At 36.5% G+C, this 13,163-nt stretch overlaps 1 protein-coding gene across 10 annotated transcripts; it reads right to left on the bottom strand.

Moving 5' to 3' along the window:
* Window positions 1–273: 273 nt before the first annotated feature.
* Window positions 274–12,700, bottom strand: LOC140850836 (general transcription and DNA repair factor IIH subunit TFB2-like). 10 transcript variants are annotated; one of them, XM_073249963.1, is made up of 16 exons: window positions 12,406–12,700; window positions 10,724–10,982; window positions 9,453–9,620; window positions 8,280–8,348; window positions 4,908–5,001; window positions 4,622–4,722; window positions 4,456–4,501; window positions 4,323–4,382; window positions 4,153–4,221; window positions 3,418–3,501; window positions 3,236–3,319; window positions 2,108–2,193; window positions 1,639–1,729; window positions 1,182–1,262; window positions 895–969; window positions 274–696 (listed from the first exon to the last, which is right to left on the bottom strand). In XM_073249963.1, exons 2-16 carry the CDS (start codon window positions 10,834–10,836, stop codon window positions 562–564), a joined length of 1,356 nt encoding a protein of 451 aa, XP_073106064.1. In that variant the 5' UTR covers window positions 10,837–10,982; window positions 12,406–12,700; the 3' UTR covers window positions 274–561. The 10 variants fall into 10 exon arrangements, 9 of the variants coding, with proteins under 9 accessions (XP_073106064.1, XP_073106063.1, XP_073106069.1 ...); XM_073249962.1 differs by having other exon boundaries at window positions 10,724–10,979; XM_073249968.1 differs by lacking the exon at window positions 12,406–12,700 and adding an exon at window positions 8,476–8,573 and having other exon boundaries at window positions 9,453–9,555; window positions 10,724–10,740.
* Window positions 12,701–13,163: the final 463 nt, after the last annotated feature.

Here is a 13,163-nt window from a genome sequence, read left to right as displayed (position 1 = left end):
TTCTTTTCACATTACCCGAACAATATCCTGCAAATTTATTTCATGACTTTCTTTTGGCCGTCAATAGCCCGGCATGACTCATTTCGCTGGCAACTCTGGAAAAGATAACAGCACTAAATGTCAACCTTAAACAAAGCAACAGACGCCTAGTAGTCTGCATTTCACTTTTCAAGATGTACAACATTGCACTCTCTCCTCCTGGTAGCAGTACCTTCATCTTGTAAATAAATTGCACTGCGTTAAGCAAACTTGTCATATAATTTGCACCAAACATGAATTCAGAGCATAGGCTCTTTATAGTAGACAAAAATTGTCATGATATTGACATGACGCATGGACACAGATTCTCATAATGCATGAAAATAAACACAGTAAGAATACATCCCGTGCTTGACAGATAATGGATTCACAGATCTGAACAATAATCATAAGCAGATCTTAAACATCTCATGTACCAATAATATAATGATTCTCAATCTTATAAACAAATTTACTTTTCACCAAAATTTCTGTTGATGGGCTTCTCAACAAATTCCTTCACAGAAGAAAGGAATTGTATCTTTACTTTTGATGACGAAGAAAATCTCGCATGTGTTGGTGGTATTCCCCTCGGACAACTAACCTCATCTTCTTTGAATCTTCCCACAGCAATCCCCCAATCTCCCTTGCAAAGTCGCATACTGCTTCAAAGATGTCCTGCATATGGATAGTATATCTAAGTAACAGCAGAGGTATGAAGAAAATGCCAAGGTAAGGAAATGGCCATGTCAATTTGACATATGCAAGATACATGAATTAACATGCCGAACTTGTCAAGAAAATGCCAAGGTAAAGAAATGGCCATGTCAATTTGACATATGCAAGATACACAAAGAAACATGCTAAGATTGTCACCTTTGATGGAAAATCTTCATAAAGATGTGAAGGAATCATCTCAACCCTATTTCGATCAGTTTCCCACAATCTAATCTGCAGAATGATATCTTCCAGTTTGTCACATGAACGGTTCAGGGAAGCAACTATGTTTGTCTACTACAATAAAAGAAGCAACCTGGAAACTTGAGACATTCTTAGTTCCCAGGAATCATGTGGTTTAATATATTGACAAGTTTAACTACACATTTGAAAACCCCAGTTTCTAACTGAAAATCTTTTCTTTTTTTCTTACTGTGAAAAAGCACCTGATCTGTGACGTTCTCTGGGACTGCTGGTGTCTTTGTTGCGACCCGAGGATGAACATTCTGCTGAAGGAAAGAAATAATCTGAAAGAAGACAGGTTAAAAGAAAAGTGGTGAAGAAGATGAGACAAATATAAAAACTTGATTCGCACTTCCCAATTACTGGATATCTTTATTCATACCATCTGTAATAAAAAGTAATATAATAAAGTCACCCTATTTATCTCTTTGGTTTTCAGGTTTTCAGGGAATCATAACTACCTAAAACATAACTAATGGATAACAGCAAATTAGAAAAGTAGAAATATAGAAAAAATTGCAACCAAATAGAGGGGACATAGCAATGCAGTTGGAATCAGGAGACTCCTCAAGTCATGAGGATTAGGGGCTAAGCAACAAGTTCATATATTGCTTTGGTTGCAAGGGTATAGAAAGGTTATCAGATAACAGTAATTCTTGCCTGCTCTGCAGTAATGCCATTCTCAAAAGCATTATAGAGACTTTCTTTTGTTATAGCTCCAACAATCAGGTTAGGAAGTTGATATTCAATCCTGCAGTTTAACAATACTAAAAATTACCCCAACACCAGTCAATAAAAATATACTGTATATACTCTTTTAAAGGCAAAAAGATCCTCAAATTCCTAACTGGCAATGCTCACAACAGTGACATATACTGACAGGCTAGCGAGATCAAAAAACCTAAGTTAATGTTAACTAAGTTTTGCTTAGAATTAACCAATAGGCATGCACATGGACACACACACACACACACACAAATGTACACATTAAAAAGACTGGCATGATATAAGAGGATATGTTTTATGTGCACACAATGCATTGTACATGCAAAAGAAGGTCATTAACACTAAAAAAAGCACCCTTGGTTGAAAAATTGCCCCCAATAAATATAAGAAAAGTCCCATGTACCTTGAAAAGAGGCGTAGAATCTCACAGTGTAATTTCGATGAAGAGTAGGCATACATCCTGAAGTTTGTCTCCACAACTACAAAACCCTGTGAAAGGATAACATACAAAATAAAGCCACTACATATGTACTGCTATCTATTTAGTGACATTCAAAAGCAACCAACTCCAAAATTGACCTACTCATCACAGCAAGCTCTAGATTATCTTGCAGATGACAGATGTCCATGTTAAAAAATCATGTAATATGCTAACTTGAAAATATCAATAACATGAACTAATAAACTTTGAGATGATACAGCAGGTACAACCATAACCAATGAGATTCAGACAACTACTTCAGATTGGCTTCACAATCTTTTTTCACATATTTCCTGATAAAGGCTATTCAGAAGTTCCCGTTAGGTTAGATTAGGTCTTCCCTCCTATTTCCAGATGCTTTGGAAGAAAACCTAGTTACACCACTTATAGCAAACTGTAAACTTATTGAAACTTAGACCCTCCTATTTCCAGATGCTTCGGAAGAAAACCTAGTTACACATTGAAACTTCACTCCACATGCCTTACCATTCCAATCAATTAGGCATCATTTTTATGCTTTAATTTTGCAACACTACTCCTTAGTTTATTCATTTCTAAGCACATCTTTCATAACCTTTTCGTACAGCTGCCCAGGTAATCTCACCTGTTCATTTCCATAAGTTTGGTGTACAATGACGTGCATTATGAGGGCCACAAAATTATGTTACTTTCTGTCAGGCATGCAACAATCACAATGTTGCTGACAGAGTGCTCACCAACCTACACTAGCTATATATAGTAATCATGTACCGAGAAGCTCCTGCTCGTCTGGTATATATGCATGCCTGTAGCAAATAATTGCAAAATATGCTCAATTCCATGTCAAGATGACAAGGTTTGATGATTATGGCTACAACCCTATAGTATTGCCTAATAAAAACCGTATTGCTTTTGCAGATTCTTGTCTGTGAGCTGCTGCTGTACCCACACTCTTACTTTCTGTTAATAAATTATTACATGTCAAGAATTGTGGTACCATTCTTCTTTTTCTTCTTGAAAAGACTATAACAATAGAGCATGCATGTTCTTCAAAGTCATAGAAAATGAAACCTCTTTGCGTGATGATGAATCTGATAGGCTCACTGAAAGATTAGTAGCCAACTTAGTAGGTATGAACCAACTTTCCTTTCTTCCCTGCAGCATAAGAAAATTTATGAGTTCAAATATGTGGTTCATAAAGTTAACTTATTACCAGCAGAAGGATTTATCAGATGGACAAATAACATATTCACCTGTTGAAGTTTGACTAATCCCAGGTCTGCAAGGTCTTTGATAGCATGTTTTTGAACATCAGTTAGGGTATTTAAATTATATGCCTATAGCATCACAGAAATTAGCATTACTAATTAATCAAATTGAACTTGTAATACCAAAAAGACAAAATAGCTATAATGAACTGAAGACAATTTTTCAAAAATGCAAATAAATTGTCTGGACAACTGCATAGCACTTTTCTTCTTTTTGTCCCCTTCTGGTCTAGCTCAATGGTTCCCAATTGCCAAAGCCCATATTGGCTGGATATATTCTTTTTTTTAACAATATGATTTGGTATTCAAAAAGAATATCCATAAACATCAAAGCTGAAATATCTTAGCCAATATCAAAGTCCCATATCTTAGCAGAGTGAGTTCAGCAGGCCTAGGTTAAATGTACTAACAAATGAAAATTGAAAATAATGAGAAAATCCCAAACAACAGCAACGTACCTAGAAGATCATCTTTTTGAGCATGCCTAGCTAGAATATTTTTAGTTTTGCGCACAAAAAATATTTGTTTTATTTATACAGTGTGAAAATTCATTATTCTGACAAAAAAAAAGATTATAGAGGCTCATTGATATTCACTGAACTAGCAGGAAAAAATTATCAAGAAAATGTGCTATTATGCTATTGATTTGTTTATGATGAATAATAAAACTAAGTTTGTTCTAGAAAATAGTTTCAGAATTAAGGAAAACTCATCTGATACCTCTCCAAGGGTATGAAAACTAAGCTCAAGGAGAAAGCATATTAAATCCGTTGGATCCACTCCACGATCCTATACCATGATAAAAGAAAACTTCTGAATGAAAACTTTATGAGATAAATAAATAAATGAATGAGTTTTTGGGGGGAAGATACATAATATGTAATTGATACCTCAGAGGAAGAGATATATTCCCTTATTATGTACCAAAGTTGTGCATTTGTATCCATCAGCTGTTAAAGAAGAGAACGGGAGCTAAAAAATGTGAAATGCTAATATGCCAATAAAGTTTAGAGAGAGACATACAAGGAACTGGAAGCCATTCTCTGTTAACTTTGGAGCTTCATTTTCCCTGCAGATATGTTACATCAGCATTTGCAAGTATTCAATTCATCTGTAGATGTAATGCATACTTGTAGATGTTGCAGAGCACATGCAGCATCAGAAAAAGGAGATATCAAAGATTAAGAACCTTGCGCTCAAAAGTCCTCGCTGGAAAACTCTCATCAATGATGAACTAAAGCTTGTTAATCTTTCCGCTTGAGCTGAGTTTATAAGTTGCAACAAGAAGCACTGCAATTGCCACGAGATGAATCCAGAAAAATACTGTAAGCAACTCCCAGAATTTTTTGAAGCAGAGAATAATTTTCATTAATCCATAAATGGGTATAGGTAAAGCAAGTAAACAATACAAAACACTACTGTTAGACATACATGGTAACAAACAATTTAAGAAAACCTAGTGCCAGAGTAGCAACCTCCCATTGTTCTAGAGCGTAGGCCTCTAGATCCTCCAACGTTGGCAATCTCACAGTGACACTTAAGGGCATTGGCTCTCTCGGTAAAGTTCCACTGCAATTATAAACATGCAAATTAAAATAAAGATTTACCATATTGAAGATTATGATTTTCAGAGTATGCAAAAGCTTAGGTTGGTATTGCTAAAATATATATGACAATCTTATTGAAGACCATATATATTATGATGCTACTACTTCGTAAGGGTATTAGATACACGAATAAAGAAGAATAACAATGTCATCCTTTCTGACAAAATAAAAGCTTGAATTTGTTAGAGACAGTGTCATCATACATCTGCATATATTTGTACAAGTCCACAACTATTGCTGTGTCTCATAAGCACAGGAAGTTTGCACCTTGTAACCGGACAACCTAAGCTACTGCCACACAATTAAATATATCTCAATATACCCCCCCCCCCCTCTTCTTTGTGAAGCCATAGATTTTTTTCACCAATGGAGAAGCAATAGGTGTCACGGGATACAAGATGTCTTGACGAATGAAATGGCATTAAAAAAAAAAAAGGCAGGTTTTCCATCAAAATACTGACCCTCTGTTTGGACGCTGGTTCCTCACAGAGCTCCTATTTCGAAATAGGAAGCACTTCCACCTAAAGGTGTTTCAAAGTGAATCTGTAGGAACTCATCAACATACCATTCTTGTTGTCCACTTCTTGAGTAATTATCTCAACCTCTAGTTTGATCTTAACAGTAGAAGCTGTAAACCTTTATTAACCATTAAATTTTAAGCTAAAAAGAGAATGGAAAATCTATGCCGATCATGTGTGGATCATCATCAATCTAAAATTTTATGATTTTCAAGGAAGTTATGTAACAGGAAAACAGACTGTAACAGTTCACTATGGCCAGGATAGCTAAAAATAAGAACAGGCCCAAAAGGCGTGACAAATGTGTGTCAATGGCCCCCTTCCCATAGCAAAAGAAAATTTGGGTGCGTGAACATTTTCAGCAATCTAATATATATATATATATATATATATTAAAATGGAGGCCTCTACGTTGGTAGGGCTTCCATTTGCCACGTTGCAACAATGCAGAGGCCTTCGTCTGCCACGTCGCAACTCTCATGCGGAAGTAGTAGGGGCTCAGCAAGATCCTCCTATAGCCCGCTATCACCCGATTCAGCACGAGCCCGATGTTCTTCTTCAGGGCTTCTTTTTACCTCTGGGTTGGTTGGCATCGGAGGAGGTCTCAAGGGCTTCCGTCAGCAGCTAATGCGGATTGGCAGAGGGGGTGAGTCTCTCAAAAAGAGTGGAGGTTATGTGGGGAGAGGAAGATGAGAGGATGAGAGGAATGGGGTTGGGTTTGGAGAAGACAAACAAGGGTTTGGTTGTTAGGGAGAGGATTTGGTGTGATGTGGGGGGAAAGGTGGTTTGGGGATTAAGAGGGCTCAGGTTGCTACCTTGAATTGAAACGGGGAGCATTTTGATTTGCTCCACTCTGCCATTCTTCTCATTATTAAACATGGGTCCAACTAAAATGAGGACAAATTGCACGATGAATATCGGAAGGCAAGAAAAGAGAACATAGCTGATGGTCTTTCTGTTCCATCGTTGGCTCAAAGAGTCTAGTTCCCTCTTCTACAAGGCGGCATGGAGAAAGAATGCAATTATGAAAAAAACAAAGAAAAGGCCAGGGATTGGGGTGGAAGGCCAGGGATTGGGGTGGAGGGTGAAGGAGGGGAGAGCAGTTGGGTTGCTAACAGGCTGTCTCCAGCTGTTGTCGGGTTCAATAATCGGGATGGAGGTTTAAAAATCCAACCCAGCCTAGGTGGCCTCTCGGCCCACTAATTTAGACTCCATTGATTATGCTTGCTTTGTGTTGGTCGATAATCATTCAAGAGCTTATACCTATCAACCTGTCAAATGGCATCTTCAATGAACTATTTAAGTGCAAAGATTTTTACTTAGGAGGTCATTTAGGAAGAATTTGCAACTATCAAGAATTTCTCATCAAAATTTATTTTTTTAAGCTTATATTGTGAACCAATACTAACAATTAATAAATTTGTTGCAAAATTAATTTTTTATTGGTCATCTTATACTCCAAAAACTTCTTGCAATGTATGTTTCTAAAAATTCATCTTCTTTATCATATTTTTATTCTAATACGTTTTATAAATTATGTATGGTGGAGGTATTGCAAAATATATTATAGCATATCAAAAGGTGCACATAAAATTCTATTGCGACAAATGAAATCTTTTCTAATATGTGATTGTATGGTGATGGTAGTTTCTATAGTCGAATTCTCAATTTTAGAGGTGGTGCAGGCTTCTGCGTTGGCACAACCTCCATTTGACACATGTAAGCCTCACCGCGACAATACAACAAAATCCTTATTTTGAAAAAAAAAATATGATGGAAGGATGAGTCTGATCGGGACTCATCTTCCTCCAGATTAGGTAATTAGGTTTCAATTTCTGGCTCACTTACTCAGAAATCCCTCCTCTCCCATGATGCATCATCGTTATCATTGCCATCACAAGCTCTTCCTCTTCCTCCATAGCACCAATGAAGGACGATAGATGGTGGACGGTGGAAGACGACCAACTGCACCAAGTATGCCCTCTGCCTCTCTTTCTTATTCTCTCTCTCCCCCCCTTCGGTCCTGCTTTGCTCTGTCTGCTCCCAGTGCTAGCCGTGGGAGCCCGAAGGGCAGCTCGCTTCTCCTTAGTGAATCCCTTGATATAGGGTTTTGGTTTTTTCTCTTTCAATTTCCATATGTATTTGTCTAGAAAGCTCAAGATGTGGTCCAGATTTCACAACGAGAAGTTCCCCGATCAGTGGATTATATGATCAATTTTTTTATTATTTTAATTATATTTCAAATACATATAGAATAGATATAATAGACTAGATAAATAAAATAAAATATTTTTTTTAAAAAAAAATTGCATCCCATGCATGGCATGAGGTTATAAGCTAGTTTATTACATGAAAATTATGCAGAGTTGCTGCTTTTCCTCCCCCCCCACCCCCTCCCCCCCGGTTAAGGAAAGTTGTTGCTTGAAACTATTGAGCTTTTTACTAAAGATTCAATGTACATGTATAAAGGTCACTTCGAATGCTAACTATTGGATGTAGAAATATAAACATATGAAGCTGATTCTCATGCTTCAAAAAGCGGATGAGTGCATCATATATTTTGAGTGCAAAACAATATTAACAAACATTCAAATCTACCTATTTTATTAACAAGCAACAACTAGTCAGCTACAAAATGTTCAATATACAAGTCTTCAGCATTGAAACTATGTACAAAAATCAAGCTTGATATTAAAAAAATGCAACATCCACAGTAACTTACCCAAATACCAAGTATTTTTGCATATTACTCTGGAACTTCGTGTTCATCTTGTAACTGGTCTCCTTTTTTCTGTCAATACATTGTGATAGATTTAGAAAAAAAAAATTGCATTAATCTGATGTTGGCAAAAACTATCCCTTAATTAATCAATTTATGCACATTGTAACTGATTATATGACGTGACGATAAGTATTACCCTAATGCCAGATGCAAAGGAAGAGTGAGCAAATTCAGGTGCAGGAGCGAGAATACAACAAATTCCAAATTGGAAAACCAGGAATACCAAGAAACCATCTGCACAGAGTATTTTTGTGTTATGTATATGTTGCACAAACTTACATGGCTAGTTTTATAGGTGAAAATGTATTGGCACTTGGATTCATTTCAATATTTCAGGATTCTCCGCAACCAAGACACTCAAAAGCTAATATATACTTGAAAAGAATATAAGAAAAGAGAAAAAGAAAGAACACTTTAATTTGTTTTCATGTAACATGCACCAGTTTTTATTGTTTAGAAAAAGGTAAAAAAAGCATTGGGAAGAAGCATATGTATATGCATATTTATGGTAGATCTATCAAACTCTCCTCCTTCAATGGTAACTTGATGCCGAGTTCCAATGCCTGACATTATTCTTTTGGTAGTTCTAATAAGCTTTTCTATTTCAAATCAATGTCACATTGCATTATACATAGTCTTGATAGAAATACAAAAGAACGAAATATTTCTAATAAGCTTTTCTATCTCAAAATCAATATTACATTGCATTATACATAGTCTTGATAGAAATACAATTGAATACAACTGATGCAAAAGAATGAAATGTTTCCATTAGAAAGCAAGACCAGGAATCAGTGTCGGACTCTAGAGCAGAAATGATGCCCCATGTACAATATCTGAGTAACAACAAGTATTTCACTCTGCACAGTAAAGTTTCCGGTGTTCAACACAGATGATAAAATTACTTATTTAGATTGAATATTTGTGAATGCAAATAAATTATTCATTACACATAAAGCATTTTTTTTCTACAAGAATTGCAGAGCCACAAATCTAATAATGATTGTACATCTTGCCCTTAGAAATAGTGGCAACTTGAGGATATGGAGTAACTTTCAATTATGGTTTGAATAATGACATAGAATGAATTTTCAAGAATTAGATGTACTGTACCTATCATTGACTTCAAGGAAGACTCTCAGCTGAAGTAACCGATCAATTGACACTTTGTGCTTGGAATATCCATCGGCAAGGAGCCATTCTTCCATTGACTTGGCTGTTACAGGGGAATCAACGAATAGCATTTGCAAAACATACTTCTTAGCCAGAGGAGGCAAAGACCTTGGCACAAAAGAACATCAGACTCAGTTTGATGTTCGCCTAAAAATAAGGAACTGAGCAAAAACTTTTGGTAACATCCATGCCAAAATTAGAAGCTCTAGTTTGAACTTCAGAAGATGAAGAAAATAACAAGTCTCGGAAGGAGGGAAATAAAAAGAATGCAACTTAGGTTTAAATAAAAATCATAATTTGAATTAAGAAGTTAAATATTCATCATTGGCACAAAGCCGTTTTACAAGGAAGATACCTTGAGAAATGACACCAAGACTTATATTTTATTGAGCTGCACCTCATCAGCCATGGCTGCTTCCAACCTCCTGGAAGTGACTTCTGAACCTCATTGGCTAAAGTCACCTCTTATGAGTAAGAGGCTATACCGTAAGTTTCACAAGTTACTTGACAAATATGCTCCCAAACACCCAAATGAGAACTTACAGAATCAACTGATTTTATGAATCCAGGAAAACAAACAATTACACTCTTAAAGACATGATGATGATGTTTCTTGTTAAGGAAACATTTCAAATGTCCAATCATGTTTGCTTTAACTACTAATCCTTTGTAAATACACTTCTGATGGAGGATTGCCAGGTTGTAGAAACTTCGACACCTCAACCACCATTCCTTCCTATCTTTATGGGAGCAGTTATAGCATTTATCATGACAACCAAATGCGTACAAACATTTAAATAGATAAATAGAGAAACTTCCTGAGAAACTCGTGAAGACATGTAGTGAAGCGCATCTTGCTCACACTCACAACTCTTGGTAACTTTATCCACACACATGCATGTTATGATAACGAATAGTCCCAAAAATAACACGATCAATATCCCCATAACCCTAGTTTCGAAGAAAATCTTCAGGATCAAGAAACTCCAGACCCACTGATACCCTTGCTATCAAATTCCTCATTCCTTACGACTGCATAAATAACCATACACGAATCACTACATTCTTTTTCATAAAACCTGGATGCTCCAGGACCTCAAAAAGGGCAATTTTAGTGAAGAAAATCAGTGGCGACTCTTTCTCCAAGAACGCTTCAATCTTGACAAAGGAATGAAAATCCAAGCAAGAAGAAAGTAGAGGAATGCGAGTACCTGAGGACGGCTTCACAGATGAAGGTGCTGCCATAGAGCTTGTCGAGTTTCATGGCCGGCAGTGCTGCCACCATGTCCATGAAATTCTTCGCCACAATCCGCACCTCCGGCATCTTCACCTTCTTCAATCAATGGTGAAAGATTAGGGTTTAGGTTTTTAGCTCTCCGCTTCCTTGATTTCTCTTCTTGTCTAACTTCACAGAGGGTACATTGGGATTGGATCGTATCAAGTGATCATCCCCTCAAGATTATAGGGCTGCTGGAAGGGAACAGACTGCAGTTATATCTTAAATAGTAGAATGCGTGCTTTGGAAGCTTATATGTGAGATCCAATATGGTAGAAAAAACTTTAAAAAATTATATAAAAAATAACTTACTTTACATAATTTCAATTTCAAAATAATCCTAACTGGATTACGAAGATTCAAAATATTTCTACAAGAATTCTAATTAAATATTTAAAATTTGCTAGATATTTTATATAAAAATGATTTCAAAAATTTTTGAAAAAAAATTTATCTTAGTATATATTAATTATTCTGATGTCTTCTTAGTGCTAAAAGTTTCATAAAATTATCTTGAACATTTTTTTTTTTTAGCAACCATGTATATCTAATTCATATGCATTATAACTAGCATACAACAAATGTAGATATAGTTATTGTATATCCACACATTATTGCTATAGAGTAAACCCTTCATCAAACAGCTAATAAAACATTTGGTGATTTAAACTATAAGTTATTACATATTAATTTTTTCAATTTTCTCTAATATCTCATCACCATGTATCTTTGTCTTTGAATTCATAGTTTTTACTTTTCTAAAAAAATAAATTGATTGATTTATGCTTAAACTAATTGGGTAAGTTATGCTTCTGACACAAATGCAATGCAAAATGTTTAGTGAACAATCCTACTTTCTGGATTCAGCTCAGAAAAAACCCCTAGCCATCATCTAAACTTCCCCATTCAGGCCCTTTAAGCCTGCCAGACTAGGATAATAACACATTTATAATTCCTAGGAGGTGTCATCTGTCATGGTTTGTCATATAACTGACCGGATTGAGAAAACCAGTTCACAAGGCAATATGTCATCAACTGACAGTCATGACCTTCTTAGAAGAAACAGGTAAAAGTTTTGCTTAATCACATGTGGAAGCTCTTTTAAAATATCTATCTGACCAGAAAGGTATGAAAAAAAAAGGAATTGTGAAGATACAAGGAAATCTAAGATACTCAAATGTGAATATAAGTCAGAACTTCCTTCCTCTTTTCCACCACCGATCTCTCATCAAGTCTCCCAATCGTGGGCAAATTGGCGGTCGAGATGATGATCTAGGCCAGCAGCCACCAGTTGAGGACCCGTTGGTAGGCCACCAATGAGAATTAGCTGAGGAGCCGGCATCCAGCTTCTGCCGCCTCCGCCGCTTGAATCGGGAGGAAGAGGAAGACGAAAGGGGCAGGTTTTGGGGTTTCTGGTTCCAAACCGAAACCCGGATTCGCAAACATCATTCCGAGTATCCCGATTGAGACTCAGAGTGGAAAAAGTGGAGGAAAAACCAGAGGAAAACATAGCAAAAATCAACGAAAAAAAGTGGAAAAATTAAAAGGCAAGACCTTTTCCCTTCTTTTTCTTTTCATTTTTTTCTCTTTTTTGGAGATCTGTGGGGAGCAAAGCACCTGAAGGAGATCGGGGGGAAGGCCGACGCCGGTGACGAAGACGACGGTGGAGACCGGTGGGAGGTGGCGGCGAAGAGAGAAGGGAAGAAGTCGGCGTCTCTCTTTTTCGGAGATCTGTGTGAAGAAAAGCACCCTTGAAGCGGAAGGCCGACGCCTGTGATGATGGGGAGGAGGCGACGGTGGAGACCGACGGAAGGTGACGGCGAGCAGAGCGGGGAGGAGGTGGCCGTCCGCAAGGGCTCGGGAGAGGTTCCAAGCAAAAAAATAAAAATAAAATAAACGGCGCTGCCGCTGCTTGGGAGGTTGGGGGGGGGGGTGGGAAAAAATCATCGTAGAGAGACACATGGCGCGGTAGGATAGCTCCGGACTCCATCTATCCGCTCATCTCGTAAATAGACGGATAGATGAATGGAGAAGATTAAAAAAATTAATTAAAAAAATTATAAGGTGAAAATAGAATAGAGATGTAGATTTTTTAAGATGTCCGATGACAGCATAAAAGCAATACGTATGGTTCGAGCATGACATAGGCGTTCATCACCATCTTTTTTTTTTTTTTTTTTTTCCTTGCTATACTTAGATCTAGCCAAAGACGGGTACGTTGCACGACGATGAATATATAAAAATAAATTTATTTTAAATTTAATTAAATTAAAAAAATTATATATAAATAATAAAATAATATTTATTTAAATTCATAATATTATTTAATATTTTTAATTATTTATATAAATAAAATTTAATTATAAAAATATAAT

This window comes from Elaeis guineensis, chromosome 16 (assembly GCF_000442705.2).
Source record: "Elaeis guineensis isolate ETL-2024a chromosome 16, EG11, whole genome shotgun sequence".
Taxonomy (NCBI): Eukaryota; Viridiplantae; Streptophyta; class Magnoliopsida; order Arecales; family Arecaceae; genus Elaeis; species Elaeis guineensis.
The sequence above is the reverse complement of the archived record's forward strand: the minus strand, read 5'-3'. Positions and strand labels throughout refer to the sequence as shown.